Genomic DNA, 17,664 nt, shown 5'->3' on the forward strand with positions numbered 1-17,664 from the left:
TTTTATTCATTTATGTCGGAATAATCTGTCAGATTAACGGTCAGGAAGCCAAAGGCCAGACAATAAGCCAGCATAGTTTCCTATTTGACATTTTTCAAAGAAAGATACCATCACTCCACTGCTGCAGGTAGGGCACTTTCATTTCAAGATTTACAGTCAAGCGGATTAAGGGATTGGCATTGTGGGCAATCACCCAGGGCAGCATCCTGCCAGACGTAGTTTTTAGGGGGGCAAAAGCAAAAGTATAAAAGCATTAGGATGAGCTTTATAATTTATATGAGCAACAATTTCATTTTAGATATGAAAGAAGGCGCTAAACCATCACATTTCTCAATTAGGAACAAAAGAAAAGCATAAGAGGAGAAAGATACCCAACACAAAGTTATGTACAGAGCTACTCTTCTCCTGTCAGTAGAGAGGCTTTTAATTAAAGTAATTTTAACATGTTCATGCTCTGCAGTTTTACTTCAACTGCTGTTACTTTTAGGGCAAAAATATATGATTTTTCTTAGGTATATTTAGAGTGCACAACCTACAATGCAATTACAGATTAACCAGTCAAGTTGTTATTCTGGTAAACTTTAATTGACGTGGTGTATAAAATCAGAAAAAAATACATTTTTGGATGTCAAACTCCTGTACTTTTTTCAGAGCACTTTTGGGCATCTTTAAAACATGTTTCTGCTTCTAGTTAAATTGAAACTGAACTGATATGTTTGGGATTATTGTCATGCTGGATGATCCAGCCATGTTTAATTTTCACTGATGGAAAATTCTTTTGTGTGTGTTATTTCCTCATTCGCTTAGCAGCTGTCCTTAAAATCTGATATGTTGTCCGAACCAGAAGATGAAAATCAAGACCCATCTAGTTCCACTTTTCTTGAGTAAAGAAAGGGGGGAGGGGGGATCCTCGGCCAACCTGCTCAACCTCCCGAGCTACTGCCCACTAATAAATTACTTAGCATCTGCAGTCCCTCAGAATGCCAACACAATGGAAGGAACACTCAACAGCAATACTAAAAAACAAAACACAAATACAGTTTGAGAAAAAACTATTTATAGAAGTCATGAACATGAACTACCAGTGACAGATTGTGCAGAAAATAAGTATTTGATCAATAACAAAAGTTCACCTTAAGACGTTGGGATGTAAGCCTGGTTGACAATGGTATAGGTTAAAGGTTTCTTGTAGGTCTTCACCAGGCTTGCTCACACCGTACCATATTTTGGTCCATTTTTCCATGTACATATTCTCAGGGGCTGTGATGCTTTTTGATGCTTTGTGGCAACACAGACTTTCAACTCCCTCCAGATTTTTTGCTGGATTGAGGTCCAAAGACTGGCTATGCTACTGCTGAACCTTGAAATGCTTTTTACTTAGCAGCTACTTTGTTGTCTAGATCAGTGGTCCCCAACCCATGGGCTGTGAACTGGTACCGGTCCGTGGGCCACTTGGTACAGGGCCGCTGACAGAAAAAAGATGCATACAACTTCGATTATTTTTGTTACGTTTATCTTCTGATACTAAAGGAAGTTTTATTTTGGAAAACTGCCAGATTCTACTTCATCCGTCTGGCTCGATGCATGACATGACTTTAAGTAGCTGTGTGGACAGCAAAGTTGGTAGAAACACTAAAACATATTTGGAAAGAGTTAGTGTGAGGAAACCGAAGAACAGCCTTTGAGTTCAAAGAAAAATAAAGCTACTATTTACAGAAAAAAATGGGAGTCCTTCTCCAAATAAGGATTTACTGATCAGATGCTCCTCGCTCTGCCTAATATGCAGCAACTAATGTCTGAATGTTTCACAAACGCAGATAATAAAGTTTCAGACATAGACATGTTTGTTATTGTATTTAGAAAATACTAGTTTTACGACAGTTGTGTCATTTCATTTTTCTTCATTTATCCATAACACCTTAAAGTCAGACGCAGCTTAAAAGTTAGTGTCTGGTTGTTAGCATCCACTTTGATTTTAAAGGTAAAATTTTCATTACAAAGTCTAAGTTAAAACCGCAAAACTTGTAAAAAGAACATTTATGAATTTTTCCTACAGCAAGGCAGAATTAAGCAGGTATCTGTTAAAAAACGTCAGCACAGCAAATGATCCTCTGTGTTAAAAAAACAAAGTTAGTCAGGATTTATGTTTAAAAAAAAATTGATTAATCTTTTTGCCTTGAAAGATGATCATAGATTTGGTTGGGTTTTAGTGTTATAATAATATTCTAGGACAAAAAAAACACGAATGTTGCTTTTATTGAATTGTTTGCAAATCAGAAACAACTTCTACAAATCAACAACTTTGTTTTATTGAATCTTTGTCATCTGTAAAAACAAAATTACTAATGTTTTCAGATGTTTTTTAAACACAATTCCTTGTTGTAACTTTTTCATTTGAAAAACAGTTTTTTTTATAATCCGGAATCTTAAAAATATTAAATACAAACTTCATTTAATAGAAACTTTCCTAGACAGGTCCATGAAAATATTGTCTGAGATGAAACCGATCCGGGCCTGAAAAAGGTTGGCGACCACTGACCTAGATGATGTGATTGGAATCATTGTCATGCTGGAAGATCAAGCCATGTTTAATCCTTAATGCTCTCAATGATGGAAGTTTTTGTTGTTGTTAAGTTTTAAGTTTATATTTAAGATTTTAAGTATCACTGATAAAAATTGGACGCAGTTTTATCCTTGAGATCAAATAAAGTACCACCTAACTTTGCTACGTCAAATAAACCTTTTTCAGAGGGTAAGCCATGTGGAGTAGTTTTCTCAGGGTAAAATTCAAGCTAGAACTGCCACTGCTTACAGTTAAATCATTATTGTATGAAGGTTCTTTCTTAACATTGTCCTTTTAACAACACAAAAGTTTGTCCCCCAACATAACAGTAAAATAAAGCTCAAATGTAAACATATTTTATTTGTCTACAATGGCGAAATATTTTTTTGGACCAAAGTACAAATGTGCATACGAAGTTCAATGAATGTCATTCTTTGGCATGCATACAAAATAATAACACGTGTGGTACATTACCACACCTACAAACCCAATGATAGTAACATACAGTACAAATACAACATAGTTAGATCAACTGCAAATACAGTTTACTTATGTAATCTATTCTAGTAAATGCTGGGACATTAAAAAAATACAGCTCCAATAGTTTTATTGAATTTAAACATGTGAGCCTTTAAAAACTTAAAGTCTAGAAATGGTCCATATTGCTGCAAGCCGCTACTTCTCTGGGTGCATGAGCACTTGGCTTTCTTTATTTTAACTTTAGAAGAGCAGCACATTTTATAAGGTATTTTGATTGTACCACTGTCGTACAAACATGAGTAGACAATACATACAGTCAGGACTATAAATATTTGGACAGAGACACATTTTTTCTTATTTAGTTTCTGTACATTACCACAGTGAATTTTAAATAAAACAACTCAGATTCCATTGAAGTGCAGACTTTCAGCTTTTATTCCATGGGCTGAACAAAAAGATTGCATAAAAATGTGAAAAACTAAAGCATTTTTTGAACACAATCCCTTCATTTCATGGACTTGTAAGTAGTTGGACAATTGACTTTCATGCTATTGCATGGGCAGGTGTGGGCAATTCCCTTGTTATGTCATTATGAGTGAAACAGATAAAAGGCCTGGAGTTGATTAGCCCTTGTGCTATCTTAGATAACCCCACCGTTACATTGACGTGTTCTCCCTACCATGACAAAGTTTATTAAGGTGGAAAGATTTCATGTAATCCATGGACACCAGTGAGGTTCACAAATCATTGAAGAAAAAAGGTTCAGCGCACTGTCTAGTGGGCCTAGATGACCCAACTCCCAATGTGAAAATGTGAAGGGTTACACAAGGGTTAAAGGACTTGTGCTTGCATTTTGAAGATTTTGCTGTGAACAGACAACATGCGGTCAAAGGAGCTCTCAAAGCAGGTGAAAGGAGCCATTATTAAGCTGAGAAAACCGGGAAAAAAACATGCCAGAAATTGCTACAGTATTAGGAGTGGCAAAATCAACAGTGTGGTACATCCTGAGAAAGAAAGCACTGGTGAACTCGGCAACGCAAAAAAACCTGGACGTCCACGGAAGACAACAGTAATGGATGATCGCAGAATCATTTCCATGGTGAAGAGGAACCTGTTCACAACAGCCAACCCAGTGAACAACACTCTCCAGGAGGTAGGCGTATCAATATCCAAGTCTACCATAAAAAGAAGACTGCATGAAAGTAGATACAGAGGGTACACTGCAAGATGCAAACCACTCATAAGCCTCAAGAATAGGAAAGCTAGATTGGACTTTGCTAAAAAGCATCTAAAAAAGCCAGCACAGTTCTGGAAAACATTCTTTGGACAGATGAAACCAAAATCAACCTCTACCAGAATGATGGCAAGAGAAACGTATGGAGAAAGCGTGGAGAAGCTCATGATCCAAAGCACACTACAGTATCAGTAAAACACTGTGGAGGCAGTGTGATGGCCTGGGCGTGCATGGCTGCTAGTGGCACTGGTACACTAGTGTTTATTGATGATGTGACACAGGACAGAAGCAATGAATTCTGAGGTGTTCAGAGACATACCATCTGCGCAGATCCAGGTGAATGCAGCCAAACTGATTGGGCGGCGTTTCATAATACAGATGGACAACGACCCAAAACATACAGCCAAAGCAACTCAGGAGTTTATTAAAGCAAAGAAGTGGAATATTCTTGAATGGCCAAGTCAGTCACTTGATTTTAACCCATTTGAGCATGCATTTCACTTGTTGAAGACTAAACTTTAGACAGAAAGGCCCACAAACAAACAGCAACTGAAAGCCGCTGCAGTAAAGGCCTGGCAGAGCATCCAGAAAGAGAAACCCCAGCATATGATGATGTCCATGACTTCAAGACTTCAGGCTGTCATTGCCAACAAGGGCTTTCAACCAAATCTTAGTAATGACCATTTTGTTTTCAGTTATTTCATTTGTCCAATTACTTACGAGCCCATGAAATGAAAGGATTGTATTTCAAAAATGCTTTAGTTTTTCACATTTTTATGCAATCTTTTTGTTCAGCTCATGGAATAAAAGCTGAAAGTCTGCACTTCAATGGCATCTGAGTTGTTTTATTTAAAATTCACTGTGGTAATGTACAGAAACTAAATTAGAAAAAATGTCTCTGTCCAAATATATATGGTCCTGACTGTATGCAAGGCATATAAAATAGATCTTTGCTGCATCTCAGACAGTGACTGTTTTGATTAACTGGACTTGCACAGTGAAAACGTACAGTTACATACAGATCTGAGTCTACCACATGACTGTGTTGGTGGAGCACCAATATTATGCAAAGGTACATACAACTTCTTATACAATGCATAGGAAGTGGATTCTTACAGAAACATTCAACAGAGCTGATTGTTTGACATCCTTTCAGCATCGAGTCTGATTCTGATGTTACTGAACATCGAAGGCGACATTTGGAGGTGCTTCACACATGATGAGACAGGACATGAGCTAGTCAGATGGAGACTTATTTGGTGACAATTAAAGTGCAAAAAAGAAAAAAAAAAACATATTTTAGGCAATTATGAGCTATGCTACAGCAAATTCCGCCTCAGTTCAAACGAGACTTCTGTTTTCTGGAAGAACACTTATTGATTGAAAGAGTGAGGTGATTCTTTGCTTCAAATAGTTTTAATTCCAGTGTGGTTTAGATCTAAATGGCTCAGAGGGTTTCGGCATGTCCCTGCTTCTATGTGGTCGGGAGGACAAAAAGGACATAGCTTCACATTCAGTGCTGATCATTTGTATGATCTCAGCGAGACATCATTCGTACGAACTCTGTAAGAAGAGATAAGGAGCATTAAATACTGCTGCTCAACACTCGACAGTGCGCTTTGACGAGTGCTTTGTGAAAGATGTTTTACCTTCAAAGTCAACAAGTCCGTCACCGTTCAAATCCACGTCCCTCAGGATGTCCTCTACTTCTTTTAGACCAACCTGCATAACAAACAAATGAACGAGGTCAGGAAACATGCGTGCGGTTTTGAGCTATCAAGTCTTAGTTTGGCCCAGTTCTTACTTGCTGGCCCAACAGTTTCCTCATTGCATCTCGGAGCTCAGATGTGCTTATGGCTCCATCTCCATTTGTGTCAAACTAAGAACAGCACACAACAGAAATAAAGAATAAAAAAATACACACAACAAAAATCAGCATTTAAACTCTTACCTCTCGAAAAGCATCTTTCAACTCCTTAATGCCAATCATGTCGGCAGTTTCAGCAAGGAGTTTGGGACCCATCAATTCCACAAAATCGTCAAAATCCACATGACCTCCCACTAAAGACAAATAATAAAACTTCAAACTTGAAATAATTTACTCCAAACAGTCATGTAAATGTCAAATGAAGATATGCCTACAGTTCATGTTTATCTGTTGACTCAGCTCTATCAGCTCCATTTCAGTAGGCATGTATCCCATGGTCCTCATACAGTTTCCTAGATCTTTGCAGCTGATAAAACCATCTTTGTCTTTGTCAAACTCTTTGAAAGCATCTCGCAGTTCTGTAAAAATAGCATGTATATCAACGCAGGAATTAAATGTCTTCATTTATAGCTGGATTTATTCTAAAATGGTGTTTACTTTGCTTTATTATTTTCAAAACACATTGGATTGAGTTTAAAGTGAAGAGCATCTTACCATCCATTTCTTCTGGTCGCAGCTCTCTATCCTGTAAAGAAATACTATTAGTGATCAGTATAAAAACTCAATGTCAGCTTTTAGAAAAAGCTTATGAGCTTCATGTAAGCTTTCCACTGAAAGCTATCCTTAACCCTTGACTTAAGTGGTGCCCAAATCTAAATCTACACATTTTAATGAACTGCAGCGAAATAACAGTTGGGTAAAACTACCACCCATATTGATGTGCTCTTAAAGAAAATACTGATCACTATCAAGCAGGACAGAACAACACTAGCACTTACATATACATTTTTTCTGCTTCTTGTTTATAATGAATGCAACCTTTAAAGGACAGAAAGAGGCAGACACACTCCAGAGCCACCAGGGGTTAACAGTAGACGAAGAGAGAAGTCTAAACACAAAGCGGTGACGTCTGAACAGAATCACTGACCGAAACGGCATGCGCCCAAAACAACCAACGTTTGCAGAGGACCATCAGCGCTTCTTCTGTCAGTCAATCCCTGCCAGCTCATCCCACATCAGCAGTCACTGACAGTTTTACAGACATATTCAAGCCATCGTCGAGACATAGGAAGTTTTTTCCTATGTTCTAACGCAACAAAACAAGGACTCATAAGAGCTCTTTGTGCTTATTCTGTGTAAAACTGACATAATGCAAAACAGATGGCTAAATGTTCTATTAATGATGACTTGATTCTGGCATTCAGACCTGAAAGGCTTTTTAGATGGCTATTTGCTTTTTATTTGCACAAAGAATGGAAATAGCGGGGTGAGTGTTTCTGACCCTTGATGAGAAAAAAATCTCAATCACATCATATCCTAATTTATTTGTGACATCACAGTTTTTTGGAATAAAAAGCTTAGACAGGAGCTCTTACTCCTGACTTTGTACAAAGCCAATTTATGCAGGTTACAGCTTTATGGTCAGCAAATTTTCAAGTAGTTACAAATCTGTCAGTCGTTTTCTCTCCATTAGTTTCTTTTTAAACACTAGACCATATATGGCAGGTGTGCACCTTGCTTTAGAGCTTTGTTGTCACTGGTGTGTGGGTTCCTAAAAGCGGAGAATTGAAGGATATTTATCTGAGAAAACAGTGGTGATAATAGTTTATGTGTTTATGAGAGTCAGAGGGACAAAGTAAAAGGTGGACTGTCTAAATCTGGGCTTTTATACGCCTGAAAAGTAGAGAGCACTCATCTAATGTGACAGGATAATGATCACAATACTGTGGTTATTTTTGAACACAGATAAAAACCGTGTTTGTTCAGACTTACGTACAGCCTGCATGCACTTTGCCATGCCTTTACTCAGGAAGACACAGGTTTGTCCCAATAGGTTGCTCACGAGAACGCAGTTTTGTGTCATGGAAACAATGGAGTCCTGATAAGGCCCAAGATACCCTGACTGGGCAATCTCTGCACATGACAGCACCAGCCTCAGTCTCCTCTCAGCATCCTGGACCATCTTCCAATGGGTGGGCAGAGAAAAAAAGTTGTTGGTGTACACTTTTTTTACATTTTACGGAAAAAAACCCTAATAAATAAAGCCCGATGCACAATATATCTGTGTGTTATACAAGAGCCTATGTAAGAAAACAATGTCATCTACATGAAAACATGGTGGAAAAATCACCTAAATACATCTATAAAACAGCATGTTGCCAACTTTCCACCCATTGCTCATAACAGTTTACTTGCCACTTGTACAGACTGGCACCTCACACCTATACACTGTCTGACAAAGAGTAAACAGAAGCAGAAAAAGTAGAATGAAAGCAGTAGGGAGCAGGCTAAGACTTTCACTGCAGGCACATTTTCTTCTACAGGACATTGAGCTCTCATTAGTAAGTGGCTCCTGTTGAACAGCCGAGGCTTGCCAAAATCCAATATCACATCTACATTAGGACTTTAAGAATCTCAAAGCAGGAGAGACGAACAAGTAACACTTCCTTCTCAACAAACTCATGACACCATGGCCTGAATCTAAAATAAATCTACTCAAACTGAAGCATGAATTGAATCTTTTTAGCTGTACGGAGTTTCAAAAATTGCGCAAAAATGACCTAAGTCATCCTAAGTCCAAAGCAAAGAAAGTAATATGTTACAATTAACCTTTAAAAGCGCTAAAGTCTAGGAAATTTCAGGGTGTGAAGTTTGTTTTTTAAAATCTTACCGCTCTCAGAGGCCAGTCTAAGCAGTTTCCCATTCCAAAGGAGAAAAAAGACATTAAATACGACCATAAGGAATTTTTCTCCACCAGGTTTGCAGTTTGGGTTTTGTGAGGAAGACAAACTCTACTTTTAGCAAGACCCATGAAACCAAAGATTCTAATAAAATCTAAAGCAGGACAAATATGTTGGAACTTTAGTCCACTGAGCTTCTGGGGTAAATGAATGTTGCAACAGTAGGGACACCATCGAGTGAGGGAGAGAGGAGAAGAAAACAGACGAGGGAGGGATGTGGACCAAGGAAGGAAACGGAATAATGCCTATTAAAGGAGAGGAGATGTCTGAAAGATATTGCACACTGCTGACACACCAGCCAAACTACAGAAAACACAAATTACACAAAGTATGCATATAAAAAAAAATTGACAAAACTGTCTCCAGTCTTCCCACCAGAGAGGCCGTCTGGGTTGCACGCATATTGAGGTGACCTTGACCATTAAAAAAACCCTCCTCCGGTCTAAAAAAATGTTAGGACCTGATGCTTTTTTCTTATAAAAAACATTTTGTCAATACGCATTTGATGCAGAATTTCACATTTTCACCATGTGGCTGTTTGTGTGTCCTTCACAGGCAATGGCAAGGTTACTCTGACCTGCACACACTGTGTGGCACCAAACACAAGCACACAAAGCAGCAAAGCAGCAACTGACATTTGCAGAGACAGTGTCATCTGCAGGTGTGCACAGGTAGTTGCAAATAGAAGAAAAATTGCATCAATTTTTAATGTATTGTGTGTATGTTGCTCTCAAATGGAGCTTTCCATTTCTTGCCCATGACTGAACTCCTCACCATTGACAGTGGGTGTGTAATCAAAGAGCATTTTAGGGGTCACGGTAATGTTTTCGCAGAGCTGCTCACAGTCTGACTCACTGGCTATTTGCAGAGATGGCTTTTATACTATCAGTACTAGAAGAAGTTTCTTTTCAACCCACAAAGGACTAATTCTGCGTTTCCATGACGGAACTGATCAATGACAGAAAGATTCCCTGTTCAGCTCATGGTAATCATTTCCTGTTCAAAAGTGAGTACCATACAAGGAAGCAAATAAAATCTGACCTCTGGAAGATGTAAAAGAGAAAATTTCGTCACCAGACCCAAATTATGCTAATGGTTTAAGGGGACTCAAATAGATCCTCAGCTCAAAAATAGAGCCTCCAGCATCACTGATCATCTTCAAACACAAAAACACAATAGATGCAGTGTTCCTGATGGAGGGTTGCAGGAAGATGAACAAAGCACGAAGCCCGTGCTTTCAACAAAAGAAACATTTGCACATCAGACTTCCACCTCTCTGCTAGTGGAACATCCAACTTGTCCTACATCCACTTCAAAAAGAAAGCTGCCTGATAGAGTGCAGTCTGTAGGAGGAAGCAGTATTTTACAAATTACATAAGGAGAAAAAAATGGTGATGGGAGCTGTTTGTCTGATAGGCAGGTAGAACAACAGCAAAGATCAAAACAGCAAAGCATGGGAGGCTTTAGATGCTTTCAGATCAAACTGAAGCCTTGTATGTGTTTTATATCTAGCCACCCCTTGGAGTACTAAAAGACACCAACACTGTCACGATTTGCCAGGGATTTCCAGACTGTCTTCCTCAAATTAATTTCAAATATCAATCTTCTAAATCCTGCTAAACCCTGCCGAAGGTTTGTTTTTGTTTGGAGTCTCACCTGACCAAAGAGTGAACTGATGATGGTTCTCAGATTGATATCAGACGCAGATGAAACCAGGCTCGGCCTCCGTGCGCGGCGGGACGACCTGTTGGACTGCGGGACAAGAGAGCAGGAAGACGTGGATGGACTGCTGCCTTTGGTCAGACGGCTCCCCTTGTGGGCCCTAGGCTCACACAGCGGGACCCTGTCGTCATTGCTATCTGACAGGGAGGGTGCTCTCGGGACCGGGTGGGAGCGCGCGTGGCCCCGGCTGGGACGCTGCGGTTCGGACGCTTCAGCCGGAGCTCGGTCCTCGCGGTGGTGCCTCCTGCGGCGATGGTGGCGATGTTTGGAGGTCCTGCAGCGCTCCCCCTCACCTTGGCCTGCCTCGCTGTTCGCCGCCAGCGGATCGGGGACTTGGTTTGAACACGCACGTGATTTGCACTCGCTCCGCGTGGTCGAGTTGTGGCCGTCCTGGCAGGCGCCCACCGTAGAGGGGTGGCACAGTGGTCTGCGGGCACTTACGTCACCGTCGGCCGTGTGGAAGGATTCTTCCGTTCTCCCGTTGCCTTGGAGTTCGGCGGGACGGTGGCGATGCTGGTGTTGATGGTGATATTGCCCCCTATGGCTTTCAGCCGCGCGCTCGGGGTGGTGTGTCGGTTTTTTTGCCGCAGACTTCAGGAGGGAGGTCGTGGATTCAGATTTCGGGAAGGAGGTGCTCATTGCGCCGGATCTCATTCACTCTGCCAGACGGCGGAGCCGCAGAGCGCGTCACCTGTTCATTAATGTGTTTTTTCCCCCTTTTCTTTTATGGCACCGTTACTGTGACGTAGGAAAGAACGACATAACACAAACATACTCCCGAATTTAAATCAGAAATATAAATGGTCATCAATTTATTAAAGATTTGCTCTCATTTTCTAAAAAATAATGTCCTATTTGTGCGTGTCCTTAAGCTTTCCAGAGAGAAAACTCTTCCATGAAAAAATATAAAAACCTGCATTGTTTGCTTTAATAATTCAGGACTTGGATGAAAACATAGACCATAATGTACCTGTCCTAAATTATTGAAAATTTGAAAAATAAAATAGTGAATTAAAAAAATATATATTGTAGATTTAAACTTAATATTCATTTGAAAACATATATGTAAATTTAAAACTTGAATAAAAAGAAAAATGCAAACCCAAAACTGTAACAAAATATGTTTATTTGTATTTTCAACTTTTGTTTTCATTTCTGCCTCTTCTTTTTCAGTTCTGTTTTCTGTTTCAATTCAGTTTTTAAGTTTTCGCTGTGAAGCTGATCCAAATTTTAAGTGGAGCAGGGCTTTAAGCCCATTGGCTACTGGGACATGATTTCCCATGATTCCCAAAGAGGTCATGGTGATGTCCCGGCTTGGGGACCTGAAACAGAACACTAATATGGTACCTTTCTGTGTGGAGTTTGCATCTTCTCCCCGTTTTGAGACTTCCACCATCCAAAAACATGCTTCAAAGGTTAATTGGTTACTTTAACCCTTGTGCTATCCTAGGCACTTTAACATTGGGAGTTGGGTCATGTAGACCCACTGGACAGTGCGCTGAACCTTTTTTCTTCAATGATTTGTGAACCTCACTGGTGTCCATGGATTACATGAAATCTTTCCACTTTTATCCACCTTTGTCATGGCAGGGAGAACAAGTCAATGCAAGGGTGGGGTCATCTAAGATAGCACAAGGGTTAAATCACATGTGTCAAACTTAGGCCCAGTGTGATTATAATTGGCCTGCGAGACCATATCAAATGTGCATTAGAGCTGGCTCACAGTACATACCATACTGTATACTGACAGCCATGCTCCAGTCACATCGGGCAAATTAATTTCACCCTCCACAAAAATGGCCAAACGAAAGATAGAATACAGGAGCTTTCAAGACTGTTGAGAGGCAGATTATCTGTTCACGAATATAAGGGACAGACCTGCTTGTTATGGCGTTTCATGGCTGTCATTAATTGAACAAGCGCAAAGATAACTGCGCAAGTGGATTGAAGATCTGAGTAAGCGAACCTTACAACCGCGCAAGCGCAATGCTAACCGAGCAACCCCGCATTTAACAACTGCAATCCTAACTGAGCGGCGATCCTGCGCACTCACTGGGTTTGCGTGCAGTGTTAAAGGGGTGTTTTTGTCACTTGGGGGTGGTGTCCAGGGGGGGTGTTTGACACTTGGGGGCGGTAACCTTTCTGGTTGATCTGACTGGCCGAAATTTGCATGTCAAATGGCAGTGGGGCGGGACTTTCATTTTTTAGAGGCTTAAATAGAATAATAATGGGGGATGTAAAGTGGATTGAAACGTTAACGAATACACAAATACAGTTCTCACATGAGAAAAACTTACAGCAAGAAAAACCTGCTGCACTTTCTTACCTTGGTCTTGGGTCGTTGATTAACATTTTAATCCACTTTACATCAGCTGTTTTTTATGCTATTAAAGCCTATAAAACAGGGGTGGCAAACAAGTTTAACACATAGAGCTGAAATTTTTGACTGTGATAGTCAAAAAGCCACATCAAACACTGAAGACATACACACACAAACACAGAATTAAGCCATATTATTTCCAATAACACACTCCTCTACTCCTCTACTTACAATACAATATCACTGGATTAAAGTGCGCAGTTTAAGTTATGGGTGTTTTTTTGTGCATTTAATGTTAAAACATAACGGTAAAACATGCATGCTAGTGTGTGTTTTAAAAAAGGAGAAAAAACGAAATTAAAAGGAGCGGAAGATGGACAGCTTTTCATTTTAATCTGCTAGAAGTTGCTGCACTTGAGTTGATCTTCCAACCTAGCCTTATTTCCACGGAAACTCAGCTGTATCTTCTTGATCTTTCAAAGTTCGTTTTCCAGCTTCCTCCTCTTGCGAACCAAGGCATTAATCTTGAATTCTTTCGCAGCTGCTTGATTCCCACGTTCCTCTGCGTAGCTGATAGCCTGCAGTTTAAACTGTGGTTCATCGTTGTGTCTCTTTGCAGGCGGCATTTCTATATCTATCAAACATATACCTGCATCTTTGTACTATTGGGCGGGATGGGGGGTCTTCTTTCACGTCCGCACTTCCCTCCTTATCGTTCTCATTCTGTCTTTACCAACGTCCTCTTTACCGAAGTCACACAACAACACTTTATGGCAGCACATAGGGCACTCCTTACATTTTGGAGATCTTTTTTTTTTATTATTGTTTTCAAAATTTGAACAATTCGATCACAAAAAAATTTGAACAATTTAAGCATCAAGCATCAAAAAGATGTCAACTCCCCCACCCCACCCCGCCCTTCAACTTGAGACAGCCATACAAGTAAAATAATTAAAAGAAAAAAAAAATAAAAATAAATAAATATATATATATATATATATACTGACCAAAAATATAAACGCAACACTTTTGTTATTGCTCCCATTTTTTAATGGTATGAACTCAAAGACACTCAGTGAAACATTTTACACATACACAAAATAACTAGTTCTCTGAAATATTGTTCACAAATCTGTCTAAATCTGTGATAGTGAGCACTTCTCCTTTGCCAAGACAATCCATCCCACCTTGCAGGTGTGCCATATCAAGATGCTGATTAGACAGCATGATTATTGCACAGGTGTGCCTTAGACTGGCCACAAGAAAAGGCCACTCTGAAATCTTCAGTTGTATCACACAGCATAATGCCACAGATGTCGCAAGTTTTGAGGGAGCGTGCAATTGGCATGCTGATGGCAGGAATGTCCACCAGAGCTGTTGCTAGGGAATTAAATTTCCATTTCTCCACCATAAGCCGTCTCCAAAGGCGTTTCCGAGAATTTGGCAGCACATCTAACCGGCCTCACAACCGCAGACCACGTGTAACCACACCAGCCCAAGACCTCCACATCCAGCATGTCCACCTCCAAGATCATCTGAGACCAGCCACTCGGACAGCTGCTGAAACAATCGGTTTGCATAACCACAGAATTTCTGCACAAACTGTCAGAAACCGTCTCAGGGAAGCTCATCTGCATGCTCGTCGTCCTCATCGAGGTCTCGACCTCACTCCAGTTCGTCGTCGTAACTTGAGTGGGCAAATGCTCACATGCGATGGCGTCTGGCACGTTGGAGAGGTGTTCTCTTCACAGATGACTCCCGGTTTACACTGTTCAGGGCAGATGGCAGACAGCGTGTGTGGCGTTGTGTGGGTCAGGGGTTTTCTGATGTCAATGTTGTGGATCGAGTAGCCCATGGTGGTGGTGGGGTTATGGTATGGGCAGGCATATGTTATGGGCGAAGAACACAGGTGCATTTCATTGATGGCATTTTGAATGCACAGAGATACCATGGCGAGATCCTGGGGCCCATTGTTGTGCCGTACATCCAACAACATCACCTCATGTTGCAGCATAATAATGCATGGCCCCATGTTGCAAGGATCTGTACACAATTCTTGGAAGCTGAAAACATCCCAGTTCTTGCATGGCCAGCATACTCACCGGACATGTCACACATTGAGCATGTTTGGGATGCGCGTATACGACAGCGTGTTCCAGTTCCTGCCAATATCTAGCAACTTCGCACAGCCATTGAAGAAGAGTGGACCAACATTTCACAGGCCACAATAGACAACCTGATCAACTCTATGCAAAGGAGATGTGTCGCACTTCATGAGGCAAATGGTGGTCACACCAGATACTGACTGGTTGTCTGAGTCCCCTGACCCCCTCAATAAAACAAAACTGAAGATTTCAGAGTGGCCTTTTCTTGTGGCCAGTCTAAGGCACACCTGTGCAATAATCATGCTGTCTAATCAGCATCTTGATATGGCACACCTGCGAGGTGGGATGGATTGTCTTGGCAAAGGAGAAGTGTTCACTATCACAGATTTAGACAGATTTGTGAACAACGACTTTTCTACATCATTAACAGCGGAGGTGTACATAAGATGAGAAGAAATAAAATGTCTCAGTTGGAGATATGCAAAAAAATGTTGTTGAAAGGACATAACAGTGTTGTCTTTAATTAATTCCCCGAATACATTAATCCCTAAATTACGCCAGGAGGAGAACACAGATGGGCCCAGACCAGCAGGAAAATCAGGATTTTGAATTATAGGGGAAAGCAACGACTTAACTTTTGTCTTTTACCAGGTGTTTTAACCCATCACACCAAACTCTAATACCGTTGTAAAAAATACGATTTTTTTCTAATCGTTAGTGGGATTTTGGCCCCATCACAGGTGATCAATCCCCAGGGAGAATGAGGAGAGCATGCCCATGAGTCAATGCAGTTCTCCCTCTTTAGATATGTATGTAGCCACAGCCATTAATGATGGGTGTGGCATGCCCAGTTATAGAAAATTATATTTGGAGTTGACAACTTGTTCCAAATCAGTTAAGTGTGCTTACAGGTTCAAAATATGTGTAATAATGTTTCTTCATATTGTTCCCAAAATGTATAGTTATAATTACCTTAAGGTCTTGGTTTTATTAAAGAGTTTGATGGGCATTTTGTCAGCCTTACAGGTGCAGAGCAGTGGGAAGTCCAGGCCACCCAGCTGAGAGAGTTGGGGATAAAATTCCGTAAAGAGTTTGGGTGTTTCAAAAACTCAAAATTTAACCTTAAAAGGGATATTTAAAGTATTAAAATTCAGAAAGTTCAGGCTACCATTACTGTAGTCATTCATCAGAACAGATTTCCTAATGTGTGTTATTTTTCCAGACAAAGTCAAATAATATTTTATGGACAGTTTTGCGTAACCCTTGTGCTATCCTAGGCACTTTAACATTGGGAGTTGGGTCATCTAGACCCACTAGACAGTGCTCTGAACCTTTTTTCTTCCATGATTTGTGATCTTCACTGGTGTCCATGGATTACATGAAATCTTTCCTCCTTTATCCACCTTTGTCATGCTAGGGAGAACACGTCAATGCAAGGGAAGGGTTATCCAAGATAGCACAAGGGTTAAGTTGCTGATATATAGAGATTGAGCTGCATAAGTGACTCTAGAGAGCCCTTCAGCCTTGGAAAGGAGAATTCTACCTTTAATAGATAGATCTGTTATAAGAGCCAAAGGTTGAATCTTTTGTTTCATTTTCATTGGAAGAAAATTAGTGTCATCATTATCATTTTCATTTTTAGTTATTTTATACCAAGATAGGTGCCAGTTTTTACAGGAATATTGAGAAATGAATTCACATCACTTTATTTGATTGGTCAATGTTCATACTAAGTTCAAATATGGCCAAAGTTCATTTTTTCAGATTTAATTTAAGACCCAAAGCGTTGGAGAAAAAGTTTAACCACATCTATTGCCTACTGAATTTGTGAGCTGTCTTTAAAATAAAAGAGTTGTATCATCTGCAAGCGGACTAGTAACAATGGATCTATGAGCGATCCATTGTTCCATTGCTGCACCACGCCCTATCGTGGTGCAGCGGTAGAGCGGTCGACCCACGATCGTAAACTTGCAGGTTCGAATACCGCTTTGCACGCCCATGAGTCGATGCGTCCGTGGGCAAGACAATGAACCCCACCTTGCCTCTGGTGGTAGGCGGGCGCCTGTGTTCGGCAGCGGAGCAAGCACCAGTGTGTGAAAGTGTGTATGCACTGGTGAACGGGACTGTGACTGTGAAGTGCTTTGGGCCTTGTTGGTAGAAAAGCGCTATGTAAGTATATGCCATTTAACATTTACGCCATTTAACTTATAATGGACTAGATTTAATATAATCGCAGAGATCCTGAGCTACAAGAAGAAACAGATATGGGAGATATAGGACATCTCGATATAATTACACATTTAATATCAAATTTCTGAGATTAACCTAATAGAACAGGTAGGGTTGTTGTAGAGAGGTTTTATGACTTTGCAGAAGTAGCTGCCAAAACCAAATTTTTGTAAAGAGTGATATAAAAATCATGTTCCACTGCATCAAAAGCCTTGAAAAAAATCTAGAAACAACATGAAAGAGTTATCTGCAATTAGATATGAATAATTGAGTAAATCAATTACAAATTGAATATTATTTGAGATGTGTCTGTTGGGTAAAAATCCAGATTGTGATTCGTGTA

The 17,664-nt window shown here is 40.2% G+C and overlaps 1 protein-coding gene across 4 annotated transcripts; it reads right to left on the bottom strand.

The window, feature by feature from the left end:
* Window positions 1-2,903: 2,903 nt before the first annotated feature.
* On the bottom strand, window positions 2,904-11,390 carry cabp1a (calcium binding protein 1a). Of its 4 annotated transcripts, XM_078952687.1 has the most exons (8): window positions 8,876-9,185; window positions 7,982-8,167; window positions 6,700-6,730; window positions 6,420-6,563; window positions 6,229-6,338; window positions 6,082-6,156; window positions 5,927-5,999; window positions 2,904-5,840 (listed from the first exon to the last, which is right to left on the bottom strand). In XM_078952687.1, the coding sequence occupies exons 1-8, from the start codon at window positions 9,014-9,016 to the stop codon at window positions 5,815-5,817; spliced, it is 786 nt and encodes a 261-aa protein (XP_078808813.1). In that variant the 5' UTR covers window positions 9,017-9,185; the 3' UTR covers window positions 2,904-5,814. The 4 variants fall into 4 exon arrangements, with proteins under 4 accessions (XP_078808813.1, XP_004072784.2, XP_078808812.1 ...); XM_004072736.5 differs by lacking the exons at window positions 7,982-8,167; window positions 8,876-9,185 and adding an exon at window positions 10,602-11,390; XM_078952686.1 differs by lacking the exon at window positions 7,982-8,167 and having other exon boundaries at window positions 8,876-9,158.
* Window positions 11,391-17,664: the final 6,274 nt, after the last annotated feature.

This window comes from Oryzias latipes, chromosome 9, assembly GCF_053564925.1.
Source record: "Oryzias latipes strain Hd-rR chromosome 9, Olatipes_Hd-rR_3.1".
NCBI classification, from domain to species: domain Eukaryota; kingdom Metazoa; phylum Chordata; class Actinopteri; order Beloniformes; family Adrianichthyidae; genus Oryzias; species Oryzias latipes.

Bases quoted from the DNA above. Each gene is read 5' to 3' on its own strand.
- cabp1a (XM_004072736.5), bottom strand. From the start codon at position 11,321: ATGAGATCCGGCGCAATGAGCACCTCCTTCCCGAAATCTGAATCCACG. The intron at 6,731-10,601 runs GTGAGACTCCAA...ATTTCTTTACAG, and splicing joins TCAGTTCACTCTTTGGTCAG to GATAGAGAGCTGCGACCAGA. The intron at 6,000-6,081 runs GTAAGAACTGGG...TTTGTTATGCAG, and splicing joins GGAAACTGTTGGGCCAGCAA to GTTGGTCTAAAAGAAGTAGA.